We start from the raw sequence: 23,660 nt of genomic DNA on the forward strand, positions 1-23,660 counted from the left end.
TACGATTACCAAGCAAATATAATAAAAATATATGAATACCATATTATGTAATTGGACAGTTATAATATCAAATCTGTTTAATAAAAAGTTTACTTCATATAATATAGTACAAGACAGTTTCATTGTTTAACTAATCTACATTAGGATAGAATCCAGTTTTCATTAGCATGGCGGCGTTCAAGGGTTAGTCAGGTTAGGGATTAACCTGTTAAGATCTCGAGATTTCATTCGACTTCAACGCCTACATAAAAACTTCAGAAGGTTCAAGGCGCAGGTCGATACCTACTTGATATTTTTTATAATAATAATATTCTGTACACTTCAATAAAACCAATGAAGTAATTATAATTTTATTCTATATAGAAGTATAAAATAGACACCAACTTCAACATTTAACATTGACAAATGCAAAACATCGTGTAACCTAACTGAGCTCTACGAGTTTACAGTAGGTATAGAGTTCGGTCGTAAGTTATGTTTACTAATTTGTTTAAAAGGTGACTTGCTTCTTCTCTCGTTCAGAACGGATGGTGACCTTGGAGGAGGTGACGCTGGTGGTTGTGTCGCTGGACTCGGCGTCAGCTACGAGGGCCCTGAGGCGGGCGGCTCTCTTCTCCCTAGCTGCGGTCCTTTCGCTCAGTTCTGACATTTCATCTTCCAAGTCAGACAAGCGGGCCCTCGTCGCCCTCGCTCTTTGTACTGCAGCTGATTCGTCATCGATATCCTTGACAGCTGTCCATTTAGTGAGCGAGTTGTCCTCGTTCAATCGTTCGTTCAATCGTCTCGCGATACGTTTCTCTGTGCGATCTTCGTTTTCCTGCAAGGCCCTTCGAGCACCGGATACCTCTGAATGTCCGAGACCCACGCTCTCGAGTATCTTGTCGGAAATCTTCATGCGGTTCTCGATGCTCGCGACGCTGTTTTCGAAGTCGATGTCGTCAGAGAAACGAGATACCTTCTTGCTGGCGCGGAGGCGTTTCAGTGACTCCGAAATCTGAAAGTTTAATGGAAATATATTAATACATCAATTCATTTTAATGGATTCATAATACATTGTTATGAATAAATATTAAATATATATATTTCTCTCTAAAATAATTTTATACCCAAAAATATTCTTTCAATATTATAATCAATAAACGTGTAGCATAATATCTATATGCAAAAAATATTATCAATACACAAAAAGGTAGAGTGCATTTCACAACAAATACGATAAGTTTACTTTAATTAATTTTAATTAGAGCAGTGGTGGCTCAGTGGTGAGACCTCGGACTTTGAATCGATAAGTCCGGGGTTCGAGACCAGGCGAGCGCGCAGGAAATAAATTGATTTTTCAATTTATCTGCGCATGTTGTAATGTAACATCACCACTGCTCGAACGGTGAAGGAAAACATCGTGAGGAAACCGACATGTCGAAGAATTAAAAAGTTCGACGACATGTGTCATCCGCCAACACGCACTTGGCCAGCGTGGTGGATTATGGCCTGTACCCTCATAGGAGGCCCGTGTCCCAGCAGTGGGAACGTATATGGGCTGATGATGATGATGACTTTAATTAAAAGAAGGTGAAGACGTATTTACGGTTTACATTTACGAGTGGATCTATAATTGGCATGCACCTGAAATAAGATAGTTCAGTGGTTTCAGTGACTGTCTCTTAGAAAAGCAGTTAACGTTAACGTAATGACCTATGGCCAGTATTTATATTCGGTTTTCAGTATACCGCAGTTTGCGGTGAGGAGATCTAAAAGCGGTAGGTTTAAATATCCTATCCTACTACAATATTATAAATGCGAAAGTCTGTGAGGATGGATGTATATTGTATGTGTATGTGTAGGTGTGTATGTTTGTTGCTCTTTCACGAAAAAACTACTGGAATTTCAATTTATAATTGAAGAGACTACTTATTTGAAAAATAAAACTATCATTGCATAACATAAACCGCAACTATTTGTAATTTAATATTCCAACCTGCTAGTGCCAATACAATTTCAAAACAATAGATCGGATATCACATTTGCTTATAAACGTGTAATATTGTAACATGAAAATATTATGACAATGCATGTTGTGGAGTTATAAATACATATGTATTATGTAATACAAATCGGAATATCGTAACACATAGGTACCTAGTTCCTTTTATCTATTTTTGTTTTGGCTGACACGGACGACATGTAGGTAATGGTGTCTTGCGTTTGATAGTTAATTTTATCATCCAATTGTTAAAGATCAACCAACGGAGCGGCACGTGTCACATAAAACTGACCATCAATCACGGGAAGGAATCCAGATTACGTTGTTTTTGACGCAGTGGAGTTAAGGGTTACCGGGCCAGTGATTGGTTTTATGTGTAATTTACTTATTAGTAAACATTGTGTAGAATAATGACATATTAGTAGATGGTAACGTCGTTAAAAAAAAAATTCGTCAAATAATGCGAAAATAATTAATTTTTAAGCAGAGCTGTAGGTATGGCATAATTGATTTTAGGCATATCGGACAAAACATATTTTACTTATTAACAAAATGTCTAAATACTGCTCAATTTATATTAATAGGCTGAATGGTTCTGAGATTTGCAATTTTTCTACACAAAAGGGCATTTTGACGAGGGACGCGAGAAACATTGAAAATAAATTGGTATTCGCCAAGGTATTCGCATTTCTATACATCAAAATACCTTTACAGGAACCACAATGTTTTTATACGTTTAAGAATTGTTTATGGTCAAAATCATCGACAAAATTATTAAAAATAAATACCTATAGTTAAATTTTATCATAAAAATGGTTCGTAAGTTTTAAGGTACCTACCTATCTTATAGTTTATAGTCAGTTATTATACGTTAAGTAGTTTATACACAAATTGATGTATGATGTAGACGAAACTACATTCAACATTTTCTCCCCAAAACATAAAGCTTAGCTACTTAGTACTTAGTACTTACTACTTAGTAAAAGAATCTAAACGTACTATAGGTACAGTTACCTTCATAATATAATATTTATATATTTATATTCTTAGTAATAAATTATTTGCAAACTATGTTGACGAATTATTTAAATATAAACTGATACATAGCCTTAACGTAAACATGAAAACAGATTCTTCAATTGAATGAGTGAGGAAGAGTGGGCAGTTGTCGCGTGTATGGCATAGTCATCTATAACATCTCTGTGATACAACTTACAAAAATATATACACGTGAATTTAATCAATATGTTTGTAGTTTTTTTTTAAGTATAAACCTATTTTATGATTAGAATAATATTATATTTTCTATTAAATTGGCAGAATATATGTGAAGAAAACAACTCGTCGAGTCGATGTTTGAATTTAGCAATTGAATAAAATATATGTTTAATTACCTAGCAATATGAGTCGGGTACCTACTTGAAACATTTTCATCTATCACTATTATTCAGATTGGATGTTATTTTAGTCTCACGTTTTTCCTTAGGAATTTTTAAGAAATCTTCTGCATTACTCTAAGCATTATCATTAAAACTCTACGAAATTAAATGCATCTGTAGCTATTATGTATCTTAAAGCATATTCCATATTATACTCGTACATGATTTAATAGTTTAGTTCGGTACATTGGTGGCGGTAATGCGTATAAATCAAATAATCAAGAAGTTAGTCGTGAAACAGAAACCTGAAATACATAAGAAGTAACTTCGCGCCCGCGGGGCATGCCTTTAGTTTATAATTGTTATTCAGAAAACTTTCGTATTGCCCGCTATGAAAAACCAGTTTTAATTGTATCTACATAAAAAAAATTAATAATGAATGTTTGAGAAATTACTTAAAATATACGCATTAACAAAATCGGATTCGTGTTATGTTTGTTTTGACATGGTTTCAATATTCAAATTTGAAATTAAATAAGCGATTAATTGATTGCTTTAACACGTTCACTGCGGCACAGAAATATCTGTACTTTCCATTACTGCGTTACGGGTCGTTTTAAACCTTGTCCTATACCAGATATTGTGGCGGCACGAGGCATATTAAACCCCACCGCCCGTAGGAGACCAAAATCGTTTTTTTGGCGCCAAATAAGACAAAGTGTGCGGCTTTTGTCGTGATTATTATTAACAATGAGTTCCTTAACCTAAATCTAGCGTCGCCCGTGGTTAGATTAGTTAGTTTAGATTCTAGAGGTAAAATAAAATGTGGGGTCTGATGTACCCCATACCGCACTGAACAATAGCAGTTTTTCATATAATTTAGTGATGGGAAAAGAAATATCGATTTTATTTAATTGTATTTATTTATCAAACTTATGGATGTTTTTCATTAAAACAGGCCAAACAATAATAGTTGATTCAATGAACAAACACACTAATAGTAATCATGATTATCAACCTATTTGAAGAAAGTTACTCAACATGTCACATTCACGATTCTATTAACGATATTTATTATAACGAGTAATTAGGATGTTTGAAAATTACCTATATCCACATTCAAGTCCTTCTTTGTAAAAGCTTCAATAAGTTGTTCCACAAATAGTCTCGAATGCGTTACACAACACTAACCGCGTGAAGCTAGCTTAGGGTGCGGTACGAGGTGCGTGGTGGTACGAGGTGTTCGCAACCTCGTTCCGCACTGTGTTAGAATTTTTATTTTTTCAGTGCGGCACGAGGTCTAAGAAACCCGGTATTAAGGTCGGTATACCATTGAACTAGGAATCAATAGCACATCTCAGATATATAGATATCACTTTCCTACACTGAACCAGATGGAAGTTATGCCTCCCGCACGACAGAGAAGTTTAAGTTTTTTCCTACCGCTATAACGACGAGACACGGACAGGGTGTTTCAAGCCCTGTTTCGCAGCTAACGTGTTAAAATGTTTGAACAAACGTAGGTTTTTAACCGACTTCAAAAAAAAGGAGGAGGTTATCAATTCGGCCGGTATATATTTTTTTTTATTTTTTTTTATGTATGTACACCGATTACTCCGAGGTTTCTGAACCGATTTACGTGATTCTTTTTTTGTTCGATGCGGGATCGTGTCGAATTGGTCCCATAAAAATTTTATTCGGATAGGCCCAGTAGTTTTTATTTTATGAGCATTTTTGTCTGTAGGTATTTGTAAATTTTGCAAGTGCAAGTTTGAAGTCGGTTGTTTTTAACGCAGTTATCACTTGTAATGCACACGATCGTGCATTTATGAGATATGCCTGGATGCAAAAAATGCTAACTTTTATTCTTAATATTGAACTACTATTATTACTGCAACATAATGTTAGTATGACGTTGGGGCTACATTTTTGGCTCAATATCAAAAAACTCCTACCAGATTGTTCCAGCGCATCAGCAATTACAATGATGTGCCTTTCATATGCACTTGTAGATCAAACGAAAGATATAAAAGGATTGTGAATAACAGCTTGTAATAGAATATCTATATCTAAATAAATTTTGATAGTTGCGTATATTAACTAGTAAACATTTTTTTAAGCTATTGCATAGCTTCTATCGCGGGTCTTGAACGCGGGGACCGAATCGAGAAATTCCGTAACGAAAAAACCTCACGTTCCCCACTCCGATGGGGAGTTGTGGCTTGAAGGCATAGCATGCAATAGCTTTACCGCGGCAGTCCCTGAGTGCCACACGTCGTTTTTTAAATTTATCTACAAGCTGACCAAACCTTGCTCTACATTTATATGATTCCTTGGCCTTTGCTAGATCGATTTATCGCAACTGAACCCCCTTGAATATTCACTTTCTTGAAAGTAGTTGGAGTCGTTTGCGAGAAATAGATTATTATAATAGATACTTTAACATATTAGATACAGGTAAAAGATTCATTTTCTTTGTGATTGAAGAAACGTGTTTTTATTATTTTTCTTCATTCTCCTATAACTAATATCGGTAGACATAATAAATACATATAAAATATAACCAAAGCATAATAAATACAATACCAGCAGTACCTGCAATGACAGAGCTTATCCTATAATACCACAAAGGAAGTCTGAGTAACGGAATAAAATGGTTTTAATATTGCCATACGTTCCATCATACCCCCAGGCGATACTCAATCCCGGTATTACCTAGCCATTACATTACTGTATATAAAAATCAATCATCAATTCATTAGCAGACAGACGCCTTGCTCGGGATTTATTAATAACACTGAGTGAAGGTTTTGTGATCGTGTTGCTTTCAGCTTTACCTTTAAGGTATTGTAATGCACTTCCATAATTAGAGTCTATGAAATGAACGAAATTGTGTGTTTCCGAGGCATTACCTTTTCACTCGTGTATCATGCTTACTTTTTAATAGTTAACTATCATTTTTAGGTATTTACTTTTTTGCAACGCGCCTATGTTTTGCTTTGAAATGTATTTGTACATTCGTTTTGAGATGTATTGAGGTATACTGTATACAGTGATACAATAGGTACGACAATAAATGAAACATTCTGCTTTATCAAAAGTAAAATATCTAAAATTATCTACAAAGCTCTCTCACGGACGCAAACTATTTTATTAATTAGGTTTTTATTATCATTACCGCTATTTGCCAAGAATTAATGTTTATTTTATATCATTGTTCCATCGTTATAAAAACTTTATCTTTAAATTTTATACTTTGACGACATACAATGCCAGCCTAAATGTATGCAAAATTAGTAAAAGATACCGCTTCTTTACATCGAAAGCACGCGTCATAATATTCTAGGAGGTAGCAACGTTGACAAGTGAGCATTTTAGTATAGTTGGTTCTTTGATATGCTGTTCCTCTTGCTATTTCGGTTACAGTCCGGGCTGTCTGGCTGGCCGCAGTGGTTGCGTTTATTAGTGCGCATCTTATCTGCACAGGAAAATATCCTTAATTTAAAGTCATTTTTTAACGCGTAATTTTTAATCGTTTGCCTTTAGATAGATCCATTAGACATACATTTTTTATTGCAAGACGTTTTGTTCGTTGTTAAATAGGTGCCAGACGCAATTTTTATTTCAAAATAATTAAAATATCATCGAAATAAGTGAAATTCCATCAACATGAGTCCCAGTGAAGGATAAGTAATCACTGTGTTACTTATACTATATATAATATTCATTTTACTATTTACCGTTTTTTTGCAACAATCTACCATATCGCCTCCTTTTTCCCAACGAACCTCAAATAGGACGTTAATGTAAACTTGATAAAAACCAAATATCATCAAGAAATTAAAGACTTTTTAACGGATTTTAAACGCGATTTATTCATTGTATTATTTTCTCAAGTCTTTAATTTCAAAATGTATAATACTCGCGTAAAATCAAACACTAGAAAATACAAATATCATCAAATTCATATTTATACCCAAAAGTGTAATAAATATGAAACCATCTATTAAAAATATTAGTTTACTAATTATTCAATATAAGTATTAAAAAAGGATAATATAATATAAATAATAAAGTTATTACTTACCTTTTAAGCGGAATCATGTTGATGTAATTTCACTTATTTCGATGACATTTTAGTTATTTTGAAATAAAAATTGCGTATGGCACCTATTTTACAACGAAAAAAACGTCTTGCAATAAAAAAATTATATCTGATGGATCTATCTAAAGGCAAACGATTAAAAATTACGCGTTAAAAAATGACTTTAAATTAAGGATATTTTCCTGTGCAGATAAGATGCGCACTAATAAACGCAACCACTGCGGCCAGCCAGACAGCCCGGACTCTAACCGAAATAGCAAGAGAAACAGTATATCAAAAACCCAACTATACTAAAATGACTTTTTTTTAAACGTTGCTAGCTCCCGTACTATAAAGCAATACGCTTTGCCCACTATGATATATAAAAAAGCTAGATACGTTACCCGCTCTCTATTTTGGCAAGAAAAAACTCAGCTAAGTGCCCGAGTTTCACTTAGTCACGCACCATTCAGCGTCGTGGCTGGACGTTATTTTTATATTTTAATCGGCAGTTGTTATTACGAAGTACATGAGTAAGACATGTATTATGTCTCGTGCGTGAGAGTGAAAGAGAGAACAATTACTGTATTGGTGATAATGCGTTAGTAAGTAGGTATGTATTAATTACGCTGTTTTTTAGTGCAATGATGTTGGCGTATGCCGCGTCTACTAGTATAATAGGTCATTGTTTGCCCATGAATACCTAATCAATCAGTAAAATGATCCGCCGTGCCTGTATCGCATTAAACAAAGGGCGAACAATATATTGTTTGCATTAAAACCATCAATCGCATTTCACATACACCACAAATTAGTGTCGCCGTAACAAAACTAGCCTCCATTAATTACTATATGTGTATTCATGGAATACATCCAACGCTCATTATGCCCGTGCTGATTCAAAAGGATTAATCGGAATTGGCATTACATTCGGTCATTCGGCTATTTATGGTTTCTTTCACATCACATCTATTTTCGTGATCAAAATACGCACGTATTAATCATCCCTTTTATGCATTTATGGGACTTGGGTGCCGAGGGACCCACCTACATAATATTATAGCTGCATATAGACGGTGCATGCGTGTGGGTGGAGAGGAATTTAATTGTTAAGAATTTAAATTATTTTTAACAAGGTTGATCGTTAAATCTCCATAATTATAGTGAAGAATGAGCACCTGTTTAAGAAAAAATATTTTATTTTCAAGCTGGGAGTTTTCTCAAGAAATAGGTTTCTGGATCATAATCTGTAATAGAGTTTGTTATAGGTATTGTGCCCGGAGACCGGAAGGTTTAGAACCTTAGTGCAATTAATAGATATATTATCTATCTATTAGATACTATGCTTCAAGGAAGTCATTTTCTATTTAAAAGTGACTGGGCATGTAATATCAATTTCGTGACTGATGGCATGTGAATAAGAAAAAAATATTCATCATTTACATTGACGCGTCCGTCTCAACATTAACGTTTAACCTGTTGATGAAGTTTCGTTTGACGAGGGCTTGACAATTCGTTACAAAGGCTTTTAATAGAATTTAATTACAGTTACAATCACTGATTGCAAATTTGTATCCCTTTCAACACATGAAGCGTGATAAATGTGCAATTACCATGGCTTTGTGTACATAAAATACACACATCCCATACGGGATCATGATTTTTTATAATGTGTTTTATTATGGACCTTTTAGTGGTTTGTCTGAGTCGGGAGCATGTGTTTTCATATACGATAAAATTAGTGTTTTCTCTAGGATATTTTAAAGTAATATGTCGTCCAAGAGAGTCTGTCGTGTCAGATGCGAGGCTGAGTCAATCCGCGGAGGGCTCAACGAGGAAGTATGCGGACTGCGGACAGCGGGAAGCGGGGCGAAATGAAATACGTTCGTAGATCAATTACTTTAGATGTACTGAATATACAGACATTCGAGTTTCCAAACGAATGTAATGACATTGGTTATATAATAAGAATCGTGTTGTACGATTGTATTCCAGATCTTAAAACAGGTAATGTTAATAAATAAACTTTGAAATAAGCGTTAAAGATCCGAGCGAAAAACAAAATAGTGCCGTAGAAACATTAACATTCACACCCACCGTGTTTTTAGCTTCTAAAATGTAATTCTTTGGAAAGCGTATCGCTGCCGCTAATCCTCGACCGTCGTCCGCGAATATGCAGCTTAAGACAAAAAGCGCCTTAATCAGTAAGACGTGTTCATAAAGCAAGCCGTTGCATTTCACTGTATAATGGCATGAAATTGTAACGAAAGACTCTGCACTATCGTTTTTCTGCTAGTAGTTGTATATTGTGCTGAATTTTATTTATCTATACAACTTTGATCCATGAAAACAACATTTAGATGTTGTTTAAATGTTTTAGGCGTTATTTAAAATACCTTTTACCTCGTTCAAAATAAGCTTATGTCAGTCTTATAAAAAGCGAACGCGAAAAGCCATTTGACGAATGATTGAATAACTCACATTGAATGATGAGCGTTGTATTGAAAAAGTCTTTCAAAATTAGGATGCGATTTCCGAACTAATTAAAGTCAACCCGGATCACCTCACACGTAATATGTTCCCTAACCTTATATCAATAATCAACAGATATTATGCCATAGCAATTATAGCTCTAACGTAGATTCACCCTTTCACAGCTCCCCCGAGTAAACCGCACAGAAATGACTTTAATGTATTTCCTCGAAAACGGCTTGTTACAGACCGAACATCATAATATTTGCAAGCACTGTGTACTTTGAGTACACACACCACACATGTTCCGCTCTTTATTATAGGCTATATTGCAACTTAATAAATACGTCACACAGACATAGTCCAATGGTCAAAAATCAACACGGAGACGGATATTGGTTTTGTATCAAACAGATTCACCCTGTTTCAATGTTGAAAATACCTTGGGGCAATGCAATATACCCGCCTCTTATAATTTAAATAATGTTATTGAATCCGTTGTGGACTCGAAAGCGCGATATTACCAACGCAGTATGTACATTGTACAGTGTACACTTGTAAACTTTGTAAATGCATTAGTATCTACTGAATTAATTGATATTAGCTTTTAAAATGTAATCTCATTCGGTAATTAATGGATTTGGTTTGATTTAACATGCGAATTTCGTTTACGATTCAGTGGTATAATTAGAGGATTCATTATTAATTACCTATATAACATACCACAAAAAATTGTAGTTAATATGTTTGTATTTAATCATGTTTTGCGGCTACTGTTACAATATTGAATATGTATTAGGATTTTGGTTATATCTCGATTCCACCATTTTAACTTTGATTAGGTTAGTCTAAATAGATCAAAAATATTTATTATTTGAAACTAACATTAAAATATAGAAAGAAGTGGAGCTTTTAAAAGTTGCTTCTGATGATTTGATACGTATTTATTGTTGATGTTACTTTATTAATTTATGCTAATCTGTGTTAGCTTAATCTTTGCTAGGACATTAAAATACTTGTCTCAAGAAGAAGGTCAAATCTTAACAAAATTTGGTTACTATAAACTTTATAATAATGCAGTGAAATAGAATAACAATGGAAAAATATCATATTGTACATTATTTAAATTTTTTCAACACGAATTCCATTTATAGAATTTAAATTCGATCTCAATAACTCGACATTTTTGTGAGAAAATAGACGGGTCCGCTTGTTGGAAAATTGAAATGTGAGTTCACAGCGTCGCGCTGTCAGTCAACTATTTCAAGATGATAGGGAGTGCTGCCAAAATCTGACGATGAGTTAATTTGATGGGAAAATGATAATTAGCGATTCGAAAGCACTTCTGATATTTCATGAAATTGAGTTGTTAATTCCGAAGGGCTTCCACGGAAGAGGTTAATTGAAAAATATGAGTGTTTACAATATTTACTTTGAATTATTTTCCGATGATTGGGATATTTCGATCTTGAAAGTATTGGCTTGTTTTAACGATATCTTAATTTAATTTTGCACTCAGATAGTTTTACTCGACATACTTTCCCGAGGTAGGAGTGGATGTTAATAGATATTGAAATTGTAGTTCTGCCGTCTTTATTAACGGCGGGAAATTGAATATTGGAAAATGATGTAAAAATAAATCTTGTGAATATGTTTTGCTGTTATAGATTGATTTAGTTGATTAGTGTCAAATTAAAACTCAAGAATGCTTACATCCTCATTGAGTTCGTCATCTTCAAAAGCAGAAGAGAGAGGTCTGCCGCGTTGCGCACGTGCTCCCCTCGAGTCGAAGAAATCATCAGCAGCTGCGGGTGTCTCGATGTCCTCTAGAGCGCTCCTGATGCGGTTCTGCACTTCAGACCTGATGGTCTCCTTCTCGGGCTCACGGGCCACTGGGACCTTGCCATCCAAACGGTCCAGTACCGGGCGGTAGTAACTCTCACCCTTGTTGTAGTTGCAGTCATAGACGCGTGTGCGTCTTGTTCTTCCAAGACGACTCATTGTTTACCTGCATCAAAAGTTTTATTGTAGCGTGTTATATTCCCAAAATAATGTTCACAAATAAACATCACGCATTTAAAATTAGGTATAACATAAAAATATTTACGTAGGTATAACGTAATGTACGGACATAATCATAGTTAAACGTTGATGTCGAAAATATATTTCAGTATTTTCAGATGCTCCATTCCATTAACAACAAAAAAAACAAACAAAACATATGCTAAAATTGAATAACTCTTCAAACTTTAATATCTGGGAGATAGACAAAGCACAATTGTGCCCACCTGCATATTTTTGAAGTGGGATGCAAGCGAATAGATGCACTTTACGAAATGTGGGTCATACGCAAAATTAACCGAGCTTCGTATGCTTTTGTCTCTCTCTAATTCTGTTTATTGTAAAAGGTTAATGTAAACAAACGTTTATCTAGGAAATGGAATGTAATTTTTCATCTGTAACAGGATCCAATTATTTTCTCGTTATATTTTTAATACTATAAAGAAACGTTTGGATTCAGTGCAGCTCTGCAGTTTACGGATTTTTTTAAGAAAAAAGTATTTTTAAATGAAGTTTAAATAAAATTATCTCGTTCTGAACTATAGATCTATTAATGTTCGTGACTGAAAATGTGTCTCTGCTTGCAAAGAATCGTATTATCAAAAGCAATTTTAAGAATTTTCTAAATGGCCACAAAATAACTTTGAGAAATGTATGCAAATTGTGTATGTATATCCAATATGTTATCCAGCATTTGTATTTGACAAAATAATTAATCCAATCTCTTTTTATTTTGCCTGCTCCGACACATGTTATTGTGTTCTTTATCCAGCTGTTTTAACTGCACTCTAGTATGTTTCCTATCTGATAGCTTGGCATTTCAATTTCGTTGTTATGCTAAAATTGAGATTGGTTTTGAATTTGATTTGTTCAAGTTTTGTACTCAAATGGTAACGAATGAAGCTCACACGGAAACACAATCTGTATTTTCTTGTTAATAGTTTTTATCGAAACTGAATCCCAGACGCGTCTATATTCGGGAAATGATGCATTTGCTTTCATTTGCACGAAAGTAATGGATTTTTGTTTCATCAGAAAATGATTGTATACTGAAAAAGTATTCGATAAATTAAAGTAAACACTACCGAGTTTATATTTCGCTTATGTAAATAAGTAGATAGTATTACAAAAATCTTCAAAAATATTTTTTTCTATTTATTCTCGCTTCCGTGGAATGCTTTTAAACTGTTTTAACGAGTCTCGTAAACTGATGTTTTTGTAACAATAAAAGTGTGATCACATGACAGCAACGTACAGCACCCGTTAAATTATGTTTTTATGTATAATAATCGCGCTGAATGTTTAAAACTTTTAAATATTATGAACACGTATGTTAATATTCTTACGAAAACAACGCCTACGTGCGATATAATCTTACTGGCGTCGTAATATTTGAATGAATCCCGGTTATTATGAATGAAACTAAATGTATACATACAATCATCACTATATAATTTGATAACATACAAAAACATTACGTAAATATATCGTTTGAGCGTACAATCGATCATTTTCCCTTTCATTCTCAAGCACTGACGCGTGCGCCGAACATTGGTACAATTTCAAAATAGATATCGCAAACATTCGATATGGGGATATTTATAGTAGCGAAACCCGGTTTTTGTCCGAACACTATTGTTGTAAGTAATTGAATGTTTGGTAGTAAACTATAGTAAATATAGCCCGATATCACTGAACATGTATAACAGAGTAGTGATACGTTCCATGCTTATGAAAAAGCATTGAGTTTTATTTGGAGAAGCATGATAAAAAATCGCACAGCATTTAATAAAAAAGAAAATTCGCAGCGGTAAATACCGACAAATAAAAATAAAAAGACTAACCTGGAGCGTGTATTTGCGTCGAGAAGGAAGATGGAACTGAATATTCTGGCTGAGAGGTATGGCGGAGCGGCGTGGGCGATACTATGTTTAACCGTGAGCCACACCGAAATATACTGACTTTTGTTTCATCTGATTTCCTACACGAAAATCTGAAGCGCGGACGCCCGTGATCGATTTCCGAAATCATTCTTCACGACTTAACCTTGTCCCGTTGTTGTGAAAACTACGTACATTAGTAAAATATATTCGATATCGCAGTCATTTCTCTTCAATTAGTTGCTTGACCTAGTAATGTCTAGACGGAGTATTGTTTTACTTTGCGGTTGCGTTTAAAATTAAATAAGCACAACAATCGTTAGATATTGTGCGGTAAATCTTAATATACAGGGTGTAATCGTTAAGTGTGCACAAGCGATTATTCCGTAACTATTGCAGATACCAAAAAACTTTAAACTGATATCGAAAGTACTTAGCCTAATGAGTAAAATGGCCATAATAAATTTTTAAAAATAAAACGAGAAATATCCAAAAATGTTACATTAAACGCTCCCATACATTTTATTTCCCATACATTTTGTACTCATAGCAGATTTTCGAAGTGATGTCCTCATTATGCAATACAATGAGGAGCTCTATTTACAGTTTCTAAATGAAATTCCCTTCAAATTTGCGAAGTAATTAAAGCAGAAAACCAAAAAAAGAAAGAAAAAGCTAAAATCTTTCATATTAAATGTACTAGGTTGATCCAAAAGTAATGATAATTGGTTATTTCCTGTGCACATAAAAATATAAAATAAATGTTTTTTGCTTGCTCATGTATTCACTAAGTAATCACAAAAAAATCATATCAACAGGCCACGTTTCCAATTATTTACACTAATTTGAATGTGAACCGTGCGTGCCAGAATGTTTCCCGACGAAAAGAAGAAACAATGATTCGACATGTAGAGGGTAAATTTCTAAATTTTTAATGATATCAGGATAATTTTTTGTCACGTTTTGTAATCATGGACTTTACCCGAGTTCACCATGTTTATGCTGAAACCAAAAAACAATCAATGTCCTGGATGCGAGCTTCCAAAGTGACGATGAAGAAATTCAAAGTGAAAATCAGTAGGTTAGATTAAAGCGGTAGTTTTTTGGGACGCTGAAGGAATAATTATGGTGGAATATTTTAAAAAGGTAGCCACTTTATTGGGCTCTCACTAAAAGACCAAATTAAAAGATTGCGGTAGGTTAGTAAGGAAAAGAGACATGGCAAACTGCGGACCTGAACGCTGTTTCACCAAGACAACGCACCAGATCACAAAGCGTCAGTTGCGATGGCTGCCATTAAAAAATCGGCATTCCAAATGCTTGAACACCTACCCTATTTTTTAGATCTAGCTCCTATTTACTTTTATCTCTTTCCTCGGCCCAAGAAACACTTTCTTAGCAATAAATTATTTTAAGAGGGGTTTTAGTGGATGAAGTCAAAGTTTTTTTTTTAAGTTTAGGAAAAAAAAATATTGAAAAAAAATATTGAAGAAAAAATATTCTAGTTAGAAGAATATCTAGAGAACTACATAATTATTATAACTGTAATGACCTTGTTTAATATTGATTATCATTACTTTTGGATCAACCCATGTACATGGGATATTCGTATCTCATACTAAATGTATGGGAGGGTTTCAAGTTAATTTTTAAGATATTTCTCGTTTTATTTTTAAAAATTTATTATGGTCATTTTACTCATTAGGTTAAATACTTTCGATATCAGTTTAAAGTTTTTTGATATCTGTAATAGTTACGGAATAATCGCCTGTGCACACTTAACGATTACACCCTGTATATAAATCTCGTGTCACAATGTTTGTCCTCAATGGACTCCTAAACCACTTAACCGATTATAATGAAATTCGCACACCATGTGCAGTTCGATCCAACTTGAGAGATAGGATAGTTTAAATCTCAAATCGTTTTAGAGAAAGCGGGCGAAGCCGCGGGCGGTAAGCTAGTAGATTATAATTCATAATATGGTATTGATATTTTATTTCCTATTGTAATCACGACTCTACTAATAAAGATAAATTTAATTTTACAGAAAATCCTTGTCTGAATTTTTTTAATTACATATATCCAAATTTTTTTATTGCATACTAGCTTTAGGCCCGCGTTTCGTCTCACGTACGCTTCGCATTATCCTTTATTATAAGTAAAACACATGCCTTATAGTTTATTTTGTTTGGCAATACATTTATTATTTCACATTTCGTATCCAGACTTGTTTAATTTAAGATGCGTAACATACATGCATTGGAACGTAGGTCAAAATAAAGGTGAAATTTCGACTTCATCGTAGTACAAATTATTCATTATTTTTAGAACATTACCTATTGTAGATTCTACAAATAATTGCGATTCATGTTGACGATGTATCGTAGACAGATGCTGAATACTAAAATCTTCGACAATTGACAACGCTTTCATTTTATTAATAATCTCTGATGCAGTTTGGTGTTGGTGCTTTGTCTTCCTGCGTAACATTATGCAATGTGTTGAACTCTGGGGCTTTTCCATGGACCATCATTTTCAAGATACATAATACATGGCCCTCCATTTAATAGGACAAGACTTATGATTAGTGAAATACATATAACCGTTGATCATTTGTAACAAGCTGGTATTAGGTAGGTAATTATTTTTGGTGGTGGTTCGTCACTTTTTCCTGGCTATGTTAAAAGTGTTTAAAAGTCAGGTTACTAATAATGAAAAACGCCTGTAAAATTTGCTGTACAGTAAAAATAAGGCCGGCATATTAAAAATGCAAAATGTTTTCCTTTAGGGATACCAAAGAACTGTTGTTTACCAACTAAGATTGGAAGAAATTGTTTGTGCCAGCTCGTTAACCTATTTTTGTACATAGGGAAAGGCGCTAAGCAGATTTAGTTGGAATTTTAGAATATCCTATAAATAAGACTGCAGTCGTACTCATTATTTATTCACATACAGCCCACAAATGAGTAACGGATGACCTGATTTCTATAGAATTCTCGCTAGCTATATAAACATTTTAACAATGTACTACGGCCTCAAAATGTTCTAGAAAATAGTAGAGGTATTATAAGTGCAACACGGAAGTTTTGGAGAAAGCACTATTTCATAGAAAAAATTGTGACACACTAAAAGTTGGCGGTTCATTCACACTGCTTGATCTAACTTTACATTTAAATAGGTTTGAACCGAAAACGAAATTAAAGATTTTGAAGTGAGATTTCTTTAGGCGCGTTGAGTGTAAAATTTCAAGGTCGCGTCATGGCAATACCGTCACGTCATGGAATACGGTGACATGTGTATTCGGCACACACGCTCCTTTTTATAAACATCGCACAGAAAAGTACATGATCAAATTTTGTTGCTATAAGATAACCTAATAATTGAATCGTGTTTGTAAAAGTCCACGGAAGCCCTAATTAGACACTAAAATTGTGTTTCACAGACCGGTAGTTTCATTTTGGCGCCAAAGGTTCACAAGAATCAGGAAGGTAAAGGCACACACGGCACTTTGTCATGTGTCCATGAATAGGAATATAGTTCCTTTGATGTCCACTTCCAAGCGAATTTATCGTTAACAGAAACATCCGTTGTTGTAGGTTTCATATTTCCTGTGTTTTTCTTTTTAATTCACATACGAGGGGTCGCTTTTGGCGACAGTAAGTGCTTTTTAATATGGTTACCTATAGACTCGTTTGAAATCGATTGATAAAAGTATTATTAACTATTATGATTTATGAATATAGTGTTATAACGTGACACTTGACAGTCTTCTCCTGAAATAAATTTTTCTTTACAAATTTCTTTTTTCGTAGCCCTGGTTGTGCGGCAATACAAGACCGATAAATCTACTTTTCACTTATCATTCTACAAGTATTACTTTTCTAATGATATGGGAGATCAGACATAATCATCATTAATAGTCTGTCTGTATGATTAATATTTAAGAAATTTAATCAAGTAAAAATATTTACGATAACTTAGTGGACGTTCTTTTTAAACTTTAACTGTGTCCGTTTTTGCGCTCAATTTGCGTAACGATACCATTTTATCGAAGTTTAACTAGACTACTTTAAAGTCGTTAGAAGCAGACCAGACTCTCATAGATTTTATTCCAAGAAAGTTAGGTTTATGGTCAAAACTCCCATACACTTTATGCGTCGAAAATCTCTTAACCTGTTGAATATGCTAACGGGCTATCACTAACAGGTCTAATTTGAAATTCGCCTTAAGATGAGTCAGTGTACAAGCAGGGATACATTAATTATAAACTTAGAATTCAGTTCAGGGTTCAACTTTGCACTAAGGAGCTCATTACTAAAGCAGAGACAGTTTGTAACTGCGATGCTAATACCAATTCTATTATAACACACAGAGTATAACTTTGTTTGCGTTAGGAACTTGTTAATACCCTAAATATTGCTAGCATTCGAGCGCTTGCGATTCTTATTCATCTCTTCTTGTCGCTTTATTCAAGTTAAAACATTAGAGAAGGCAGATTCCGTGCACACTTATTACCTTTTAAAATGAGAAATTACAAGATAAAAATAACCCTTCAGTAAAATTAAATAGTTGAAATTTGCATACAGTCCCTCAACCTCACTCAAGTAATTGCTTTTGTCTGCAGCGTTATCAGTGATAAAAATTAGATTTCTTTCGTGTTCAGCCTTGAACGTTCAATTGTCATAATTTAAAGGCACTAGCTTTAATATATATAATAGGTAGGCAGGTTTTATGATATTTCCTCCTAACAACAAGGTATATCACGTTGATATTCCATCAAAATAATATTTTATTTTGCAACACAGGTTCAGCACAACAAACAATAATTATACAATTATTTTATGATAAAACAAAGGTATAATTTTCATAAGAGCGAAGGGTACTGTAATCTTATTCAAAACAAGGTTTCACAAAAAAGCAAAACAATATTGTGTTATTACGAAACCCGCCATAATAATATTAACAATGATGCATACAGAAAGGGAATTTACGCGTGAAGTTTAATTCACGTTCATAAGATACTGCAAATTCATAGAGCCGATAGTTCCGGTCGGAAATTGAAGACGATAAGGGGTGTTTCTGTTTAGGCTTCGTTCATAAGGACGCGTACACATCAACCTGTTTATATGTATGTTAGTTTTCAATCACAGATGTATGAATTTTATGCTCTGAGTTTTCAATACAACGCCTACAGCTCTAAAAGAACGTAAATTTTATATAATCTAAAGTAATTTTAGTATATAAAGAAGGTATTTATTAACGACGTCATAAATGAATAATAATAAAATAAATTCTATTTTAGAAAGATTTTGAGCTTATAAGTGTGCAATGTGCATTTATACCGTTACCACAGAATAGTTAATAGCCGTTGCCTTCAGACACAACGTCCACGATAGGTGTAGGCTCAGTGTAGACTCGCGCTTAGGCTTGTTTAGTCGAATTATTTACTGTCATTATTTTAATGAAAACGAAAAACGAGTTTTATTTGAAATTATAGAAATGTTTTTTGTAAACTTCGACAATCGACAAATCTATTATAACACTGGAAATGGAACAAACCTGTCATGTCTATTAGGAGTAATGGGTAATGGCTTACCTCAACTTTCATTATTAATACTTAAGTTCATAAAACATAGTCTTGTTTAGTATTCTAGGTTCAAGATACGCTCAGCTCAGAACTCTAACGTTAGTTTTAACAGACTCATACAATATTGGCGAGCAGTTAATTTTAGTCGAAACTTTGGTAAACGATTGTAGGCAGACCATCCAGTTTTTGATATTGCCGTATCTATATTTAACTGTAATCAATTGGTTGTGAGGGTTTCATTTTAATTTATTTTCTATAACTATGAATACAGAAAATTAGAGCTATTTCGGTAATCAAAATCTATCGTAATTATTTTATTACATTCAGTGCTTCAGAGTTCTTTGGAAACCAATGAAATGTATCCATAATTAAAGACTTATATATTATGTATTATTCAAAGAGCCAATTTCGCCGGAATAATTAATGAATATTCAATCAATAGCCAAATATGATAAAAAAATAATAATATAAAAGCTTTTGACCGTAACTTATTTAGAAAGCTATGATTCAAATTATAACATTAAACGACACTGTTTACCATTTACAAGATTGAGGCTGGCTTGTACATTTAAAAGTTCTAAAACCGCATTTAAATTTTATTTAAATACAATTTCCCTGAGGTTTCAGGGGGACGGTGGGAATGTTAAATACCAGCATTAAGAAGTTGCTACGTTGACAACAATGGTTGAATAATTAATGTCTTATTTTCTTTTCAGCTTTCCCATAATATTAGCAATTTTAATGCAACTTTTTAAAAATATACCATTGCGCGCGTATCTATTTTTATCTGCATCGATTAGTTGCATGGAATATTCTACTCTGTATTATAGGATATTGCAAAATTTATTTAGACTGTTGCTATTTTATTGCACAAGTAAACTCTTTAAACTTATGATGAAAAAGTTTTATAAAACACACAGAAAAAGGTATGTTAAAAATCATTTTTTTGATTTGTGTAGGTATACAATAAATTTTGAAGCTCCGTATAATAATACTAGCGGTCCGCCCCGGCTTCGCCCGTGGTACATATTAACGTTTTCTCTACATAAGAACCATCCTCGTACTTCAAGGAATATAATAAAAAAAGAATTATCGAAATCGGTTCAGCCGTTCTCGAGTTATGGAATTACAACGAAAAGTGGCATTGATTTTTATATATTAGATAACGCTTGCAAGTTTCACTACATTGTTTAAATGAATTTATAATTATATGCTATTTATTATCTACGACTGTTTCAATACAGAAGAATACTCATACTTCAACGTATAATTTTTTGATGAAATCGACGTAAGTAGGTACACAGTCGTAGTGTGGTCGTAGTTATTGCATGCTATCAGGGAAGGCGCAATGTAGGTTTTTCCATTTTATACCACAATGCTATAAAATTATAACCCAACAGTTTAATTACTATAATAAAATTGTTTGGTATAAAACGAGTTTAATCGATTATACGCGATTAGGTCGGATCCCTTGTTTGTATTTTGATAATTAATAAATAATGTTTTCATATTTGCATTTTACTTTTACGTTTATTATTCTTGTATTGTTTTGTTTAATGTTGTGTTGTTTTAATTTTAATTTAATTTATTGTAATTTGTATTCTGTGTTAATTGTGGTGTTAATTGGAGTCAAATAAACGATCTTTCTTTCTTTCTTCTTTCTTTCATTGTTAGATAGTAGCAAAAATGTGCTAAGTACATATAACACACATTAATTATAAGAAGATGCATAAGGCCACTGTACCCAGTAACGATTGCGACATCGCGCCCACCTGCGATTCCAAAAAGTATTACGGCAATCACCACCACCGCGACGCTGCCCCGCCGAAGACAATGGACAGTCTTGGTTCCAACATTGAACCGGAGGGACGTAGTTTAGTTAGATATAATTTAAATGTAATTTTTTTATTACAATAAATGTGCCTTTGCGGGTCGGTCAATATAATTAATGTACCAATTTTAAAAATATAGTTATATTTTTTATTAACCGATTTCAAAAAAAGGAGGAGGTTATCAATTCGGCCGGTATGTTTTTTTTTAAATGTTTGTACACCGATTACTCCGAGGTTTCTGAACCGATTTACGTGATTCTTTTATTGTTCGATGCAGAATGGTGTCGAATTGGTCCCATAAAAAATTTATTCGGATAGGCCCAGTAGTTTTTATTTTATGAGCATTTTTGTCTGTATTTGTAAATGTTGCAAGTGCAAGTTTGAAGTCGGTTGTTTTTAACGCAATTATCACTTGTTGTATAAAATTTTTTATACAATAATAAAAAAATAGCATCCGTTGAAAAACAGTAGATTTCATAAGAAAATAAAACAAAGGAGTGTGAGTAAGCTTTTAATGTATATACTTTCCGGATATATTAAGTATGTTAAAAAAAAACATGAGTGAAAACTTTTCATAACGTGTTTTGCAGCCAGATCCTTTTAACAAACCGAGTTAAGCTTGTGTTAAAGGTTTTTCGTGTGTATTGTAAAATGCACAATGGCATTACGTCTACCTTTTGCGTAGTAACATATTTTAGCTTTGCTAATGGATTTCCATTTTATTTTTAGTTTACGTTAACATAAATATACCTGCGCATGATGCATAAAAGTTTATTCGTATTTTAAGCATAAGTACCTAATACTATGCGGTTTTGTTAATATAATCTTCTTCTTTTATATAAAAATGAATCGCAAAATGTGTTGGTAAGCGCATAACTCGAGAACGGCTGAAACGATTTCGATAATTCTTTTTTTATTATATTTCTTGAAATACGAGGATGGATCTTATGTAGAGAAAACGTAAACATTTACCACGGGTGAAGCCGGGGCGGACCGCTAGTATTACATAATATTATGTAAGACTATAATAATTATGGAACATAAATAACTAGAATTCCATAATGTCACAACTGATATATTATTATCCCAAATCATTTTATATACATACTAGTGGTCCGCCCCGGCTTCGCCCGTGGTACATATTTCGCAATAAAAGGTAGCCTTTCTCGGGTATCAAAATATCTCCATACCAAATTTCATGCAAATTGGTTCAGTATTTTAGGCGTGATTGAGAAACAGACAGACAGACAGTTACTTTCGCATTTATAATATTAGTATGTATTCTACATAGAAACGATCGTTGATGTGTCTTTTTCTGTCATTTCAGTGTCAACGATGATTATATATTTTGAAGCAACAACATAAAATGACATATTAATATGTATAAACATTTTCCTTGGTCACGGCATCACGCGTGAACGGGTGGACCGATTTCGATAATTCTTTGTTTATTATTATTATATTCCTTGAAGTACGAGAATGGTTCTTATATAGGGAAAAACGTAAATATGTTTCACGGGTTAAGCCGGGGCGGACCGCTACTACATGATAAAAAAGGGTCACTACAGACACGTATGCAGGTAGGTATGTCGTAAATGTGTGGGTGTATTTAAACGCATTTAATTGAGTATCGCGCGTGAGGATAAAACAAACTACGGTAGCTCTAGGGATACGGGCCAACTCTAAGTTAGTTGGAAACAGTAAATTATTCCGTTGCGGACCCCTGGGACCTGAAGAATAACACAAGAAGGTACGTTCAGAAGGGAAATCGAACTCGTTTCAACGAGGGCTTGTTGATTTACCACTAACGATACAAAAAACTAGTTACAGCGCACTACACTTTAATTAAACGAAGTACCTGACTTTAATCGAGTTAGTACGAGTATCTAGTAGCTTTGAAGTATAAGCGATATAAATTGAGTTGATAGTTAGGCTGGTTGCAGAGCTTGATCGACCGTCAGTGCGTACCGTCGGTCCTGACGATACGCATCAACAATTGTATGACTATGACACTAAGGCTGGTTGCAGAGCTTGACCGACCGTCAGTGCGTACCGTCGGTCCTGACGATACGCATCAACAATTGTATGACTATGACACTAATGCGCATGACAATACGCGTGCGTATGGTCGGTCTATCTATGAAAGGTTTTATGAATTTCCACTTGATTTCCATACATATGACAAGCGCGACTGACGTACGCACTGACGGTCGGTCAAGCTCTGCAACCAGCCTTAATCTTCTATCGGTTGCATTTAAATAAGATTCAATTTTCGTTCGCTACGTCCTATTGGGAAGCGGAGTTTCTTGTTTTGTCATACTGATTGGTAATGTAGTGAGTTTATTTAAAGTGCCTTTATGATGTTTATTAGCTTCTCACAT

The 23,660-nt window shown here is 33.9% G+C and overlaps 1 protein-coding gene across 1 annotated transcript; it reads right to left on the minus strand.

The window, feature by feature from the left end:
• Positions 1–334: 334 nt before the first annotated feature.
• On the minus strand, positions 335–13,963 carry LOC123705099. The gene is made up of 3 exons (XM_045653724.1): positions 13,822–13,963; positions 11,630–11,924; positions 335–994 (listed from the first exon to the last, which is right to left on the minus strand). Exons 2-3 carry the CDS (start codon positions 11,915–11,917, stop codon positions 491–493), a joined length of 792 nt encoding a protein of 263 aa, XP_045509680.1. The 5' UTR covers positions 11,918–11,924; positions 13,822–13,963; the 3' UTR covers positions 335–490.
• Between the last annotated feature and the right edge of the window lie 9,697 nt (positions 13,964–23,660).

The sequence above is a fragment of the Colias croceus genome, chromosome Z (assembly GCF_905220415.1).
Source record: "Colias croceus chromosome Z, ilColCroc2.1".
NCBI lineage: Eukaryota > Metazoa > Arthropoda > Insecta > Lepidoptera > Pieridae > Colias > Colias croceus.

Excerpts from the sequence above, each read along its gene's own strand:
- LOC123705099 (XM_045653724.1), bottom strand. The coding sequence starts at position 11,917 with ATGAGTCGTCTTGGAAGAACAAGACGCACACGCGTCTATGACTGCAAC. Across the intron at positions 995-11,629 it reads ATGACGAACTCAATGAGGAT|ATTTCGGAGTCACTGAAACG; the intron begins GTAAGCATTCTT and ends TTAAACTTTCAG.